The sequence below is a fragment of the Chaetomium tenue genome (assembly GCF_020726465.1).
Source record: "Chaetomium tenue strain MPI-SDFR-AT-0079 chromosome Unknown F5144scaffold_6, whole genome shotgun sequence".
NCBI lineage: Eukaryota > Fungi > Ascomycota > Sordariomycetes > Sordariales > Chaetomiaceae > Chaetomium > Chaetomium tenue.
In genome coordinates this window covers 1,625,315-1,637,042 of record NW_027117334.1, presented here as the reverse complement: position 1 = coordinate 1,637,042, position 11,728 = coordinate 1,625,315, and the positions used below count along the sequence as shown (strand labels likewise).

Here is an 11,728-nt window from a genome sequence, read left to right as displayed (position 1 = left end):
GGGTGGTCACAACCGGGTTTCAACCACGCCTGGCGCTTGCTGTAACCGAGACAGTCTGAACTGCCGACTGAGCTGTAGCACTACTCCGTACCAGCTCTACCCAAGCAACTCCAAACCTGGCAACCAAGAACACAGGAGGCACGCAAACATTACATCACGCAAAGTGAACGCAAAAGCTAGAAAATACGCTGAAATTTCACGGGAATATGATGACATTGTACAAGAAACGAATACGCAACCACGAGGGCGAGGTCCAAGAAAAATCTGTGCTCAAACAGTTTCCCCCTCGCCCCCCTTTTCCATCCTTCTCTAGGTAACAAAACAAGAAAACCACCTCCCTTAATCTAATCTACCCCAACCCCCTTCACACCACCTTACAACCCCGAAGGCGCAGCACTCGGCGTCGCCGTCACGGTAACAACCTCGTCCTCCGGGCAGGTATCATCCTCGCCCTCACCCTCACCGGAGTTGTTCCCCTCACCATCCCCCGGCGCGGCCGACTCCGTGGCAGCGGCAGTGGCAGTGGCGGTGGCCTCGCCGGCGTCGGCGGCGCTGGTCGAGGTCACGGTGACGACCTCGTCGGGCGGGCACGCGCTCTCCTCAGCGTCGGAGCCCTCGCTGCTGTTGTTGTCGTCGTCGACGATGATGCCGGCGCCGGACTCGCCGCTGCCGAGGGCGGCGGAGGAGGTGGCGGCGGGTGCGGCGCTGGTCTTGTCACCCTTGCCGTTGCCGTTGCCGCCTTCGGCGGCGGTGGGGGCGGGCACGCCGGTGGTGGCCGCGCAGTCGGCGACCGTCACGAAGACGGTGGATGCGGGGGCGGCCGCGGTGACGGTGACGGCTTCCTTGGTCACGGTTACCGTCTTCTCGGCGGGGGCGGCCGCGTCGCAGTTGCAGGCGTCGTTGTTGCCCTTGCCCTTGCCATTGCCGTTACCCTTGCCGTTGCCGCTGCCGGGCTTGACGCCGACGGTGGTGGTCGCGGGCTTCTTGACGGTGACGGTGCGGGTGCCGGTCGAGGTGGTGGTCTCGGTGGTGGTGGTGTCCTGCTCGCTGCCGGCGGGGGGGGTCACGGCCGGGTTGGGGGCCTCCTTGGTGTGGGTGACGACCTCGACGGTAGTAGACTCGATGGTGGACTCGACGGCGGTGGTGACGACTTTGCCGCCGCCCATGGTGATGGTGACCACCTTGGTCTGGGTGAGGGTCATGACCTTGGTCTCGGTGGCGGTCGAGACCTCGCCCGGGGCAGTGGCGGTGACGGTGACGGTGCTGCCGGTGATGAGGCCCTTGGAGGCTTCGTCCATGACGCTAGAGGAGATGGAGGGAACCGCGGTCACGGGGCAAACAGTCTCGGTGAGGATGACGGTGTCCGTGACGGTGGCAGTGCTGAGAGCTTCGCTGGGGAAGTTGGAGAAGTCCTCAGTCCTGGTCGGGCAGTCGATGACCTCGGGAAGGCACGAGGTGACAGTACGGATTGACGTGGTCGAAAGTGTGAGGGTGGTGACAGCAGCGGGGTCAGTCGGGGTGACGGCGGCGTTGGTCTCAGTGGTGATCGCGTCCGGCTCGGCCGACGTAGCCGTTGGAGACTCGGTCAGGGTGCTGCCAGTGATGAGGCCCTTGGAGGCTTCATCGAGAACACTGGACGAGATGGAGGGCACAGCGGTCACGGGGCAGACAGTCTCGGTAAGGATGATGGTGTCTGTGACGGTAGCGGTGCTGAGAGACTCGCTGGGGAGGTTGGCGAGGTCCTCCGTCTTAGCAGGGCAGTCGGTGACGATAGGGAGACACGAAGTGACGGTGCGGACCGAGGTGGTCGACACAGTCAACGTGGTGATGGCACCAGCAGTGCCGTTGGTCGGGAGAGGAGCAGCAGTGGCGACACCAGTGGACAAGGGAATTGTCACTGTGTCCGAGACGGCCGCAGCATCATCTCCAGGAGCCACAATGATGCCGGCAGTTCCGTTGTTGTGCCTCCCCCCAAGACGCATATAGCGGGGATGCCTTCTGGAGTAGGCAGAGGTGAGGGTGGCGAACAGGCCGAGGGTGATATAGGCGGCCTTCATCTTGACGGTGCTGAGTGTTTGTTTCGTGGTATGTTGTGTTGTTTTGTGGTATGTTGGTGTTGTTTTGGTGTATATCAAAGAGCGCCAGGCCAGGTGAGTGAGTGTGATCCAAAGTGAAAAGAGCGAGGGTCAACTTCGCAAGGGGCAGGCAAACACAGTTGCTCGCGTTGAAAGAGAATGTAGATACAGTGAGAAGCTGGGAAGCGAAAGTTGACGAGCCAGCAAGCAAAAGGAATGATGCTTGGACTAATGAAAGAAAGACAGCACTGATGCCAAGATGAACGGAAGGAGTCGTGAGGAGAGAAGGGGGAGGAAGACGAGACAGTCCTCGAACCTAGGCGTCCTCCCGGAGCTTTATGAGTGTAGCATTCCGCCTCCGTGGCGTCCAGAGCATTCGATGGTCTGAGAGGGATCCATAGCATGTCCACGGAGTGACAGGGAGCATGGAAGGAGAAGCAGGGGCATAGCCGCCTCGGCGGCCCCATACTGCTCCATTACATCACTCACATCCAGCTGGGTGTCACGGACTGCGGCCCTTAATCAACGGGATCCTCCACAGGGGGGGTAACAAGCGTAAACATCGGGACCACGTTGACGGTGGTGGGCTGTCTGCAAGTCCCACAGAGCACGGAGAAACAGAGGGCGGCTCTGGGAATCCAGGAGTGGTTCTTCGGTGGGACAGGGGGGTTGCCCAGCCCTGTCAGGGGGGGCATATGCAGGAACCGATGAATCTGAGACGGCTGGCCAGCCAATCGCCGACTTGGGCGGCACACGAATCCGGTAAAGGGGCCGTTGAGGGGCCAGTGAGGGGGCATGCCAGGGACAACTGGGAACTTCAACAACCCAGACACCAAAAAGCCCAGAAGTCGGCCAGAACGTTTAAACTTATCCCTGCCGATATCCGTCTCTACACAGCATAGTTGTGAGCCGAGCTCGCGAGGAAAGTGGAATTCCGTTTGAGACAGGCAGATGCAGCCCAGTCCGTACGGTCCTGTACAGTTTTGGCAGCTTGCTTGCTTGCATGATAAACAATTCGAGAACTAGGCGCATAACTACACTAACAGATCGATCAACGATCCCCATGTATCGATCCGCGTGTTTCTTCGATGATGGGCGCTGCGATCCACGGTGTAGCCGGGATGCGGAAAATCGGAAAATCGTCTGGTCCCTGATGTGCCTGACTGATGACAACCAAGAGCCCGGTTGCACTGTGCCGACTGGTAAGTTAAGCTTTTGCTGTTATGCCGAAACTCGGCTGTGTTTTCATGCGCAACAACCAAGCACGGTTTTTGTTTCGTGGCTCGAGCGAGGGGGAAGTGAAATACGACGTCGGCATTGGGGGAGCGGTGCACTTGACAAACGAATCAACACCAACTCATCTGGTCGACGAGTTATTCAACATGACAGCGAGTGCACACAACACAGTAACTACTGTGTAAGCATAACTGTCGCCAACGAGTTCGCCTGGCTCGGTCTCGGGTTGCCCGGGCTTTCGGTAAAAGTTTAGTGAAGTTATATCCACCGTGGGAAAGTCCCAAGTCCCAGCCAAGTTCAATCGATTCCCCATGAAATATGGTGCGCTCTGGAAAATTATCAGGGATGATGTGGAAATGTGGAAATGGGAGAGTTTCACCTTTTGCAGCCCCGCTTCAACCTGAAATCGTACCCTGCCGTCGGGACCGGCGGTGATTGGCCCGCCTCCTGTCAAAGATCCACACATTGCGCAGTCGTCAATGCGAAACCGCCAAAGCCCGGAACTTCGGCGGACACCATTGCTCGGCAGCGACATGGACAAGTCTTGGTCAAGGCTTTTCGCAAGGACACGCGGGATCTCGGATTTGGGCAATTATGAATATTGGTGTTTGGTAGATCCGCTCATCATTCGATCACTGGGCAGTGCACAAGGGCATGCAAAGCAAGCCTATTTTTGGCATCTCATATCACACGAGAAACGTACAAGCAAGTACGGATACTCTATCCAAGCGTCATTTATGACCAAAAAGTCAAAGCAGACGGAAAGCCCGGGCGCAAGTCCCGGAAGCATCGGCTGGGGCCAGGTCGGTAACGGCGGCGCAGCGCAGACGCATTACATACTAACGTAACTACAGAGGAGTTCCTTGTGTCTTTTTGGCTCGGCAATGTCTCTTCTAAACTCTCTTATGCCTGAGTCAGTGAGCGATGGCGCCGATCTGTTGATCGTGTAGCCATTCATCGACTTCGTCCCAACTTCTCCCGCTCTTTCAGGCGAAACTCCACAAGCCACACCGTGAAAATCATGCCCGCGCTAGACTGTCGGACGAACTGGGGGGCACTTGAATCGGGCACTCGGACCTGCTGATCAGCCGCAAGCCAACTTCAATTCATTCAACGGCATGGTCAACCTGCGACTTCTGAAGCCACTGACTTGCTTCAACCAACACATATTAAATATCGAGCCAACTCATCTCTCAGCAATATGACTCCTCATTATCAAGCAGATGTGAGAAAAAAGGCTACGAGGGAGCGCGCGTGATCAAAAAGTCAGATGATGGTGCTTTGAACGGTTAAAAGCGGAAGGCCCTGATGGGTTAGGGTTAGGTTATCTTTGACTCTTACATGTCAACAGTGTCTCGGGGCCGGGTCGGTATCTCTCCACTCCTTGGTGGCTGATCATTGACATTCATTTACCGCTATCTAACCTTGACTAAGAGGCCTCTTCTGAAGGGGCGGTCAAGTTGCTTTTCGAATTTATTAATTGCCATCTTCTGCTCTTGTTTCGTTGTTCATTTTTGTTCGTTATTTACCTACTTCCACTTTCCCGTGCTGTAGTTGCCTCGGCTATCGGAGTACCGAGATCCGGCCGCTCGGGAGGTTAGACATTGCTCAACATCATGCGTGAGTTTTCGCCAGGATGAAGTGACGAGACACAAGCTGACCGTTAATATAGGTCGTCCATCATTGCTGCCATGTTGGCTACCACTCCTTTCCCAGCTCGTCCCGGGTTTGGCGTTCCCAGTCACTGACCAGGGGGTCGTCACCATACACACCGATCCTGCAGGTCGTAGAGGAGCTGTGGCTAGCGAAAGCTCCATATGCTCCAAGATCGGGAGGGATACCATTGCGATGGGCGTGAGAATCCCTTGTACCTCGCCCTCCTGACATGCAGCTAATAGCCAGTCAGGGGTCTGCCGCCGACGCCATGGTGTCCACCACCTTGTGTGTAGGCGTCATCGGCATGTACCACTCCGGCATTGGCGGTGGCGGCTTCATGCTCGTCCGTGACAAGAATGGGAATTACGAAACTATTGACTACAGGGAGACCGCCCCGGCAGCCGCGAGCCAAGACATGTATAAGGACGACCCAAACGCCAGTGTCTATGGCGGCCTGGCTGTCGCTGTACCGAGCGAGCTCAAGGGGTTGGATCACTTGCACCGGAAATATGGCGTAAGTAACCACACTCTTGCGAGCCGAGCCCCTAACAGGCTAACCGTCTGCTAGACGCTCCCTTGGAAAACGCTCGTCATGCCTGCCGTACGCGTTGCTCGAGAGGGCTTTAAGGGTAAATATCAGTCCGCAACCCCTTGACAAAACCAGTCGAGCTTACACAGCGCCTCGAGTCACCGAGGACCTGGTCCGCTACATGGAAAATGCCAGCGCGGATAACAACACCTTCTTGGTCGACGACCAGATCTGGGCTGAGGATTTTGCCCCCAATGGTGAGAAGGCAAACTCATCCATATTGGATATCACTAACACTAATTCACAGGCACTCTTCTCAAACTCGGGGACACTATCACAAGGAAACGCCTTGCCAAGTAGGCGATCCACGTCCGCGATGATTTGTGTTTACTGACCGTTTCTAGCTCATTGGAGAAGATTGCCAATCAAGGGATCGATGTATTTTACAAAGGGGAGATCGGTGAGTTAGTTTCTGCGTCATAGGGTTAAGCCGTCCACTGACCTGACCCCAAAAGCCGAGTCCATGGTCAACTACATCCAAGAGAAGAACGGGATCGTGACCATGGAAGACCTCGACGCGTATACCGTCAATGTGAAGCCAGCTCTGAACATCACGTACGGTGACTACAGGCTGTTTGCCACGGAAGCCCCTAGCAGCGGCGCCGTCACCTTCAGCATGTTCAAAACAATGCAGCAATACGCTCCCGAAGACCTCACCGACCTCAACTTGACCACCCACCGTTTCGTTGAGGCCATGAAGTTTGCCTACGCAGCACGTCTAGAACTCGGCGACCCGGCATTTGTCAAGAACGCTTCGCAAATTGAAGCCTTCTTGCTGAGCGACGACGCAGCCGAGGACATCCGCAGCCGCATCTTCGACGACAGAACGCAGCCGGTGGAAGCTTACGACCCGCTGTCCCTTTTCGTCCCCGACAGCCATGGCACCTCGCACGTCGTCGCCTCCGACGAGTCCGGCCTAACCATCTCATCAACAACCACCATCAACCTCCTCTTTGGCGCCCAAATCATGACGCCCGACACAGGCATCATCCTGTAAGCACACAACCCGCTTCCCCTCTCTCCCTTCCCCCCTCCCCCATTCTTCAACCCCCACCCAACTAACCACCCCACCCCCTCCCCCCCAGCAACAACGAAATGGACGACTTCTCGCAACCCGGCCGCCGCAACGCCTTCGGCTTCGCGCCCTCCCCCGCCAACTACATCGCGCCCGGCAAACGCCCCCTCTCCTCCATCACGCCCCTCATCGCCGAGCACGCGAGCAACAACACCTTCTTCTTCGCAACCGGCGCGGCGGGCGGGTCGCGCATCATCAGCGCGACGACGCAGACGGCGTGGAACATCCTGGCGCGGGGCATGAGCCTGCACGACGCCGTGGTCGCGCCGCGCCTGCACCACCAGCTGCTGCCGCATGTGCTGCGGGTGGAGGAGGGGTATGAGGCGGGGGTGGTGGAGAGTTTGGAGGGGAAGGGGCATGAGGTGGAGTTTATGGCGCCGGGGCTGAGCGCGGTGCAGGGGGTGATGCGGTTTTGGGATGGAAGGTTTGATGCGGTGGGGGAGCCGAGGCAGGTTAATAGTGGGGGGTATGTTGTCTGAGGCCATGCATGGTAGGAAGGGGGAAGGGGGAAAGGGGGGGTATAGACTTTGTGCGTGAGGGGAGTTCAGTTCAGCATTTACGTGTAGCATTGTAATTTGAAAGGCGTTATCAACTCAGGGTGATGGGATGCGGAAAGGTGAAATTTCTCGATTATTCGTTGAACTAATGCCAAACCAGATACCGGCCACACCACCAGCTCGCCCACCAACCCAAAGTCATCATCATCAAATACAAAAGCCATACAACCCCGTTCACCATAACACCCGCCGCCCAAACGCCCCCATACCTTTCCTTTTTCACTTGCTAGTATCGACCACATACCGGCCCACGATCTTGCCCTCACGCATCAGCTGGTACACATTCTGCAGCTCGCTGAGGCCGACCGTCTTGTACGGCACCTTGATCAGGCCGCGGCTGTAAAAGTCCAGCGCCTCCTGGGTGTCCTGCCGATTACCAACATAGCTCCCCTTGATGACGAGCATACGCACGACCGTATCAAACACGGGGGCGCTGAGCTGGGCACCAGCCGGCAGGCCGATGCAGACGACAGAGCCGCGGCTGCGCACATATTGCGTAGCCTGCTGGAATGGCTTCTCGGCGACGGCCAGCAGCAGCACGGCGTGGGGGCCGAGGCCGTCGGGGGCGGACGCCGCGCGGACGTCGCGCACGAAGTCGTCGCCGACGCTGGTCGTGTAGTCGACGTACGCGCTCGCGCCGAGCTCCTTGCAGCTCTTGGCCTTCTCCTCGCCGCCGTCGATGGCGACCACGTTCAGGCCCATGGCGCGCGCGTACTGGATCGCCATGCTGCCCAGCCCGCCGCCCGCGCCGACGATGGCGACGTACTGGCCGGGGCGCGCGCCCGACTCCTTCAGGCCCTTGTACACGGTGATGCCGGCGCAGAGGACGGGGGCGACGGCCTCGAGGTCGCAGTCCTTGGGGATGCGCGCGACGTGGGCGGCCTTGGCCACGGCGTACTGCTGGAAGGTGCCGTCGACGGTGTAGCCCGACAGCAGGGCTTTGGGGCAAAGCGGCTCGTCGGCCTGCATGCAGAAGCTGCAGGCCAGGCAGCTGCCGTTGAGCCACTTGATGCCGGCGTAGTCGCCCAGCTCGAGGTCGGTCACCAGCTCGCCCTTGGCCACCACGACGCCCGCACCCTCGTGCCCGCCGACGAGGGGCAGCTTGGTCTCGAGCGGCCAGTCGCCCATCATGGCGTGCAGGTCGGTGTGGCAGACGCCAGAGTACTTGACGTTGACGAGGACTTCATCCGGGCCGGGCTTCTGGACGGGGATCTTCTTGTACGACACGGCTGTCGGTGATGTTAGGATGTGAGGTGGCGGGATGGGTTATACACAATCTGGGGAGGGAGTATGACGTACGACCACCCGACTTCTCAACCACCTGAGCCCATTGCTCGGTTGGGATCTCAAATTCGCCCATTGTGATTCTGTAGAATTCGTGGGGCTGAAAGGTGTGTGTTTGTGTGTGGATGGTTGTGTGTGGGTGTGTGTGTTGAGGAGGGAAGGAATGATGATATCACTGATATGGCTTGGTGTGGATCAATCCGTGCGGCAGTACAAAGCAGGAAGGAACCGCTCATCATTTATACGCATCGGCCATCGTTACCGTTCGGTATCACGCCAGCGAAAGACAAAAAAAAGCCAGGTCTCGACTAACAAGTACAAGAAACATGGTAATACGAGGCCGAGCGGCAAAGGTGATTGATTGATCGGTTGGGTGGCTGAGAGATGCAGACGTCGGTCGATGAAGGCAAGCCTGCATGAACCGTACGATGTGGTAGAAGCTATACATAGGTACCTGGGAGGTAGTTCTAGACTCGATAGGCGCATTCCGGAACCGGTGGCCTGACTTTTCGGCGTGGCCGGGGCTGGAACGATTCCCGGCGGAATTGACCGCGGGGTCGGGGGAGCGGAACCAAGCGAAGCACCTTCAGCAGCTCTCAAAGACCCCCACATTTGTTTTAAAAGAGAGTCTTAACAGAAGTGCGCATAACGAGAATACCTGAATACCTTGTATTTCCATGTACAAAACAAACATGACAACTCTTAAGGGATGGCGATGTTCAAAATTCAAGGCCGTACCTTACGCCTCAAGTCTCCGGACTCCTCTGGGTTGTGTATCTACATACAAAGTATGCAGGTATGCCACAGTTGGAACCCCGGTAGCGTGGTTACGTAACGTCAGTCCCAAACCCCCCAAAACAGCTCGACAAGTCTAGACCATGCCACACGGCATGGGAAATCACAGAGGGGCCAGGCTCCCAGGGTTCCCCGCAAGACCTCCGCTGCTCCGGGCTTGCTTTCGATGTATGTCTTAAGCCACCGAGCTGATGTGCGGCATGCATAACGCATAACCGACCCCGCCATGAGGGCACAGTGAAGGGCGAACGGTTGCGGGAGGAGCCGGTTTAACAAGACATCATGCGGAACAACCCGGCCAGATAGAGCGACGTATTCCAAGCGCGAGCTGGCTCGTTACATGCTCCAAACGGCCGTATGTTCGGGAGCCCCAACCCCGGCGTCCCCGGAGCCGGGCATCCCCGCAGTATGCGGGAAATATGGGGCACGCCGGCTTGGCATCAGTGGGCCGTCCGTTTCACCATCACCATCACCATCCGGCTGCCACACATGAGGGAGGTCATAACCAAACATAACGGCATGTCAACTTAACGTCATTCCCCTATCTGTTTTTGGCGCCACCCATGAAACACTGCCGCCTTCTCCGCATGAAATATCGCTCGCTTTCTACAACGAAATCATTGACCTCTCTACGAGCCACCCGGTCCTCCCAGCAGGGCGAATCTCCGCACGATACCCGGTCCGTATTCTTGGTACTGACAAACCGTTAGCCAAACCCATATCCCACCGCGAAATTCAGACATAGAACGTACCTCCGCCTTGGTGTGGCAGTATGACCGGAACTCGGGCGTCTGGCCCAGCAAGCTCCCGCCAAACCACGGGCCGTGGCGCTGCCTCTTGTGCCCGATAACCTGCACCTCCAGTCCTCCACTCTTGGCACCACCGCTGCGTACCTCGCTCTGACGGATCCTGGCGTCCACGAGCTGCTTGATGTCGCGCTGTAACCTGCGGCCAAAGTCCTTGTACAGCGTACTGCCACCGGAGAGCACAATGTTCTTGTACAGGCCGCGACGCACATCGATGGGCGACGACTGAATCACGCCGTCGACAACCACGGGTAGCGGCGTCAGGAAGTCGGATGAGTAGATCTCGGGGTTGAAGAAGATCTCGGGCGCTAGGAAGCGCTCGTAACCGACGTCGACGCTCACTTGGCGGCCGCCCGGCTGGGCAACGACGTGCTTCAAAAACCGGGTGCGGTCACGATCGTACTTGCCGAACTCGTTGACGATATCCGGGCAAACGTAACAGTACTCCTCCTTGATCTCCTGTGCGGTCTTGAGAGAAGAGTCTGCCTCGCCACGGTCGCGGAGGAGCGACTGGACAAAGTAGGTGATGTCGCGGCCGGCGATGGGGATCGACTTGATCGACGAACCGATCACGTAGCCTTCGGCGACCGGAATTACGTGCGTAACACCGTCACCAGAATCGATAACCGTGCCTGTCAGAGACCGATCAGTGACCTTCGACGATGTCCACGACGCGGCAAGTGCTAGCACAGCCTGGACGGCAATGTATAGTCCGGCACAGTTGAAGGATTCGAAGAAGATCTCGGCCGTGTTCTCGCGGTTCTCGGGCGGGTTTAAGGGCTAGAGTCTATTAGCCACAGCATCATACGCAAATATCAAGGGCAGTCTCACCGGCTCCGTGAGGAGGAAGTAGTGGTCCTCGGGCTCTACCCTGAGGTATTTGAAGATGGAGTTAGACCAGAATCTCTCCATATGATCCTGCCGCCACGTATTAGTCTCGCCCGCCAGCATCCGTTACTAGTTCAACCAACCCAGTTCTCGATCTGCCCGTGCCGGATCGGGTAGTGTAACCCATAGCCTAGCTCCGTCAGCCGCCGCCTTTCTTCCTCGGTGGAACGGACCTACCAGGTCCGCCTGCAGCCGAGATGGCCTCGTCGCCGATGAAGAAGTCAAGGTCCTCGGTTCCGCGCTTCCCCGATAGATGGCCGGTCGGGCCAGCTCCGCCGGTAAGGAACGAGGGTCGGTTGGGAACGGGAGGGCGGCCGGAACCCGCACCACCACCGGTCGCGGCACCCTTGGTCGCAATCGCTGTCGGGAAAACGAACGAAGGAGAGTCGTTTCCGGCGAAACCTAAAAGAATGACCGGTCAGCCGTGAAACGGTGAGAAGTCGCTGTAAGCTCCGAAGAGGAGAGACGAACCTAGCTTAGAGAACCCCGTGCCGCTGCGAGGGTAAGTTGTGGTCAGCGATCGTAAACTTGGTGGACTCGCGGCTGGCGCATCCTCCTCTGTTTCCTCGAGAGCGGGGCTAAGGGGGGTCTCGCCGCTACACCTACTTGTCCATGACAACGGCTGGGGTTTGGTTGGCCATTGTTGCAAATGTTTGCTGCTGCGCGCAGCTCCTGCTGGTGTTTCTGCGCGGTCAATACAGAAGGCGACACTCAAGGGCGAGGTGTCGTCCAGGATGCAGGCAGGCAGTTAGTGGAGAGCGTTGAGG

At 57.8% G+C, this 11,728-nt stretch overlaps 4 protein-coding genes across 4 annotated transcripts; 1 reads left to right on the top strand and 3 right to left on the bottom strand.

Moving 5' to 3' along the window:
* Positions 1-374: 374 nt before the first annotated feature.
* Positions 375-2,057, bottom strand: F5144DRAFT_496560 (uncharacterized protein; the record flags this gene model as incomplete). The annotated part of the gene is made up of 2 exons (XM_066786157.1): positions 375-1,082; positions 1,254-2,057. The coding sequence occupies 2 exons, from the start codon at positions 2,055-2,057 to the stop codon at positions 375-377; spliced, it is 1,512 nt and encodes a 503-aa protein (XP_066639757.1).
* Positions 2,058-4,543: 2,486 nt separating this feature from the next.
* F5144DRAFT_349929 (gamma-glutamyltranspeptidase) lies at positions 4,544-7,126 on the top strand. Its single transcript, XM_066784289.1, has 9 exons — positions 4,544-4,931; positions 4,984-5,165; positions 5,218-5,481; positions 5,536-5,596; positions 5,655-5,753; positions 5,804-5,852; positions 5,901-5,956; positions 6,012-6,549; positions 6,642-7,126. Exons 1-9 carry the CDS (start codon positions 4,928-4,930, stop codon positions 7,108-7,110), a joined length of 1,722 nt encoding a protein of 573 aa, XP_066639756.1. The 5' UTR covers positions 4,544-4,927; the 3' UTR covers positions 7,111-7,126.
* Positions 7,127-7,407: 281 nt separating this feature from the next.
* F5144DRAFT_498178 (alcohol dehydrogenase I) lies at positions 7,408-8,548 on the bottom strand (the record flags this gene model as incomplete). The annotated part of the gene is made up of 2 exons (XM_066786253.1): positions 7,408-8,417; positions 8,488-8,548. The coding sequence occupies 2 exons, from the start codon at positions 8,546-8,548 to the stop codon at positions 7,408-7,410; spliced, it is 1,071 nt and encodes a 356-aa protein (XP_066639755.1).
* Positions 8,549-9,896: 1,348 nt separating this feature from the next.
* Positions 9,897-11,602, bottom strand: F5144DRAFT_605556 (actin family; the record flags this gene model as incomplete). The annotated part of the gene is made up of 7 exons (XM_066791435.1): positions 9,897-9,962; positions 10,020-10,853; positions 10,905-10,991; positions 11,045-11,091; positions 11,139-11,363; positions 11,433-11,526; positions 11,582-11,602. The coding sequence occupies 7 exons, from the start codon at positions 11,600-11,602 to the stop codon at positions 9,897-9,899; spliced, it is 1,374 nt and encodes a 457-aa protein (XP_066639754.1).
* Positions 11,603-11,728: the final 126 nt, after the last annotated feature.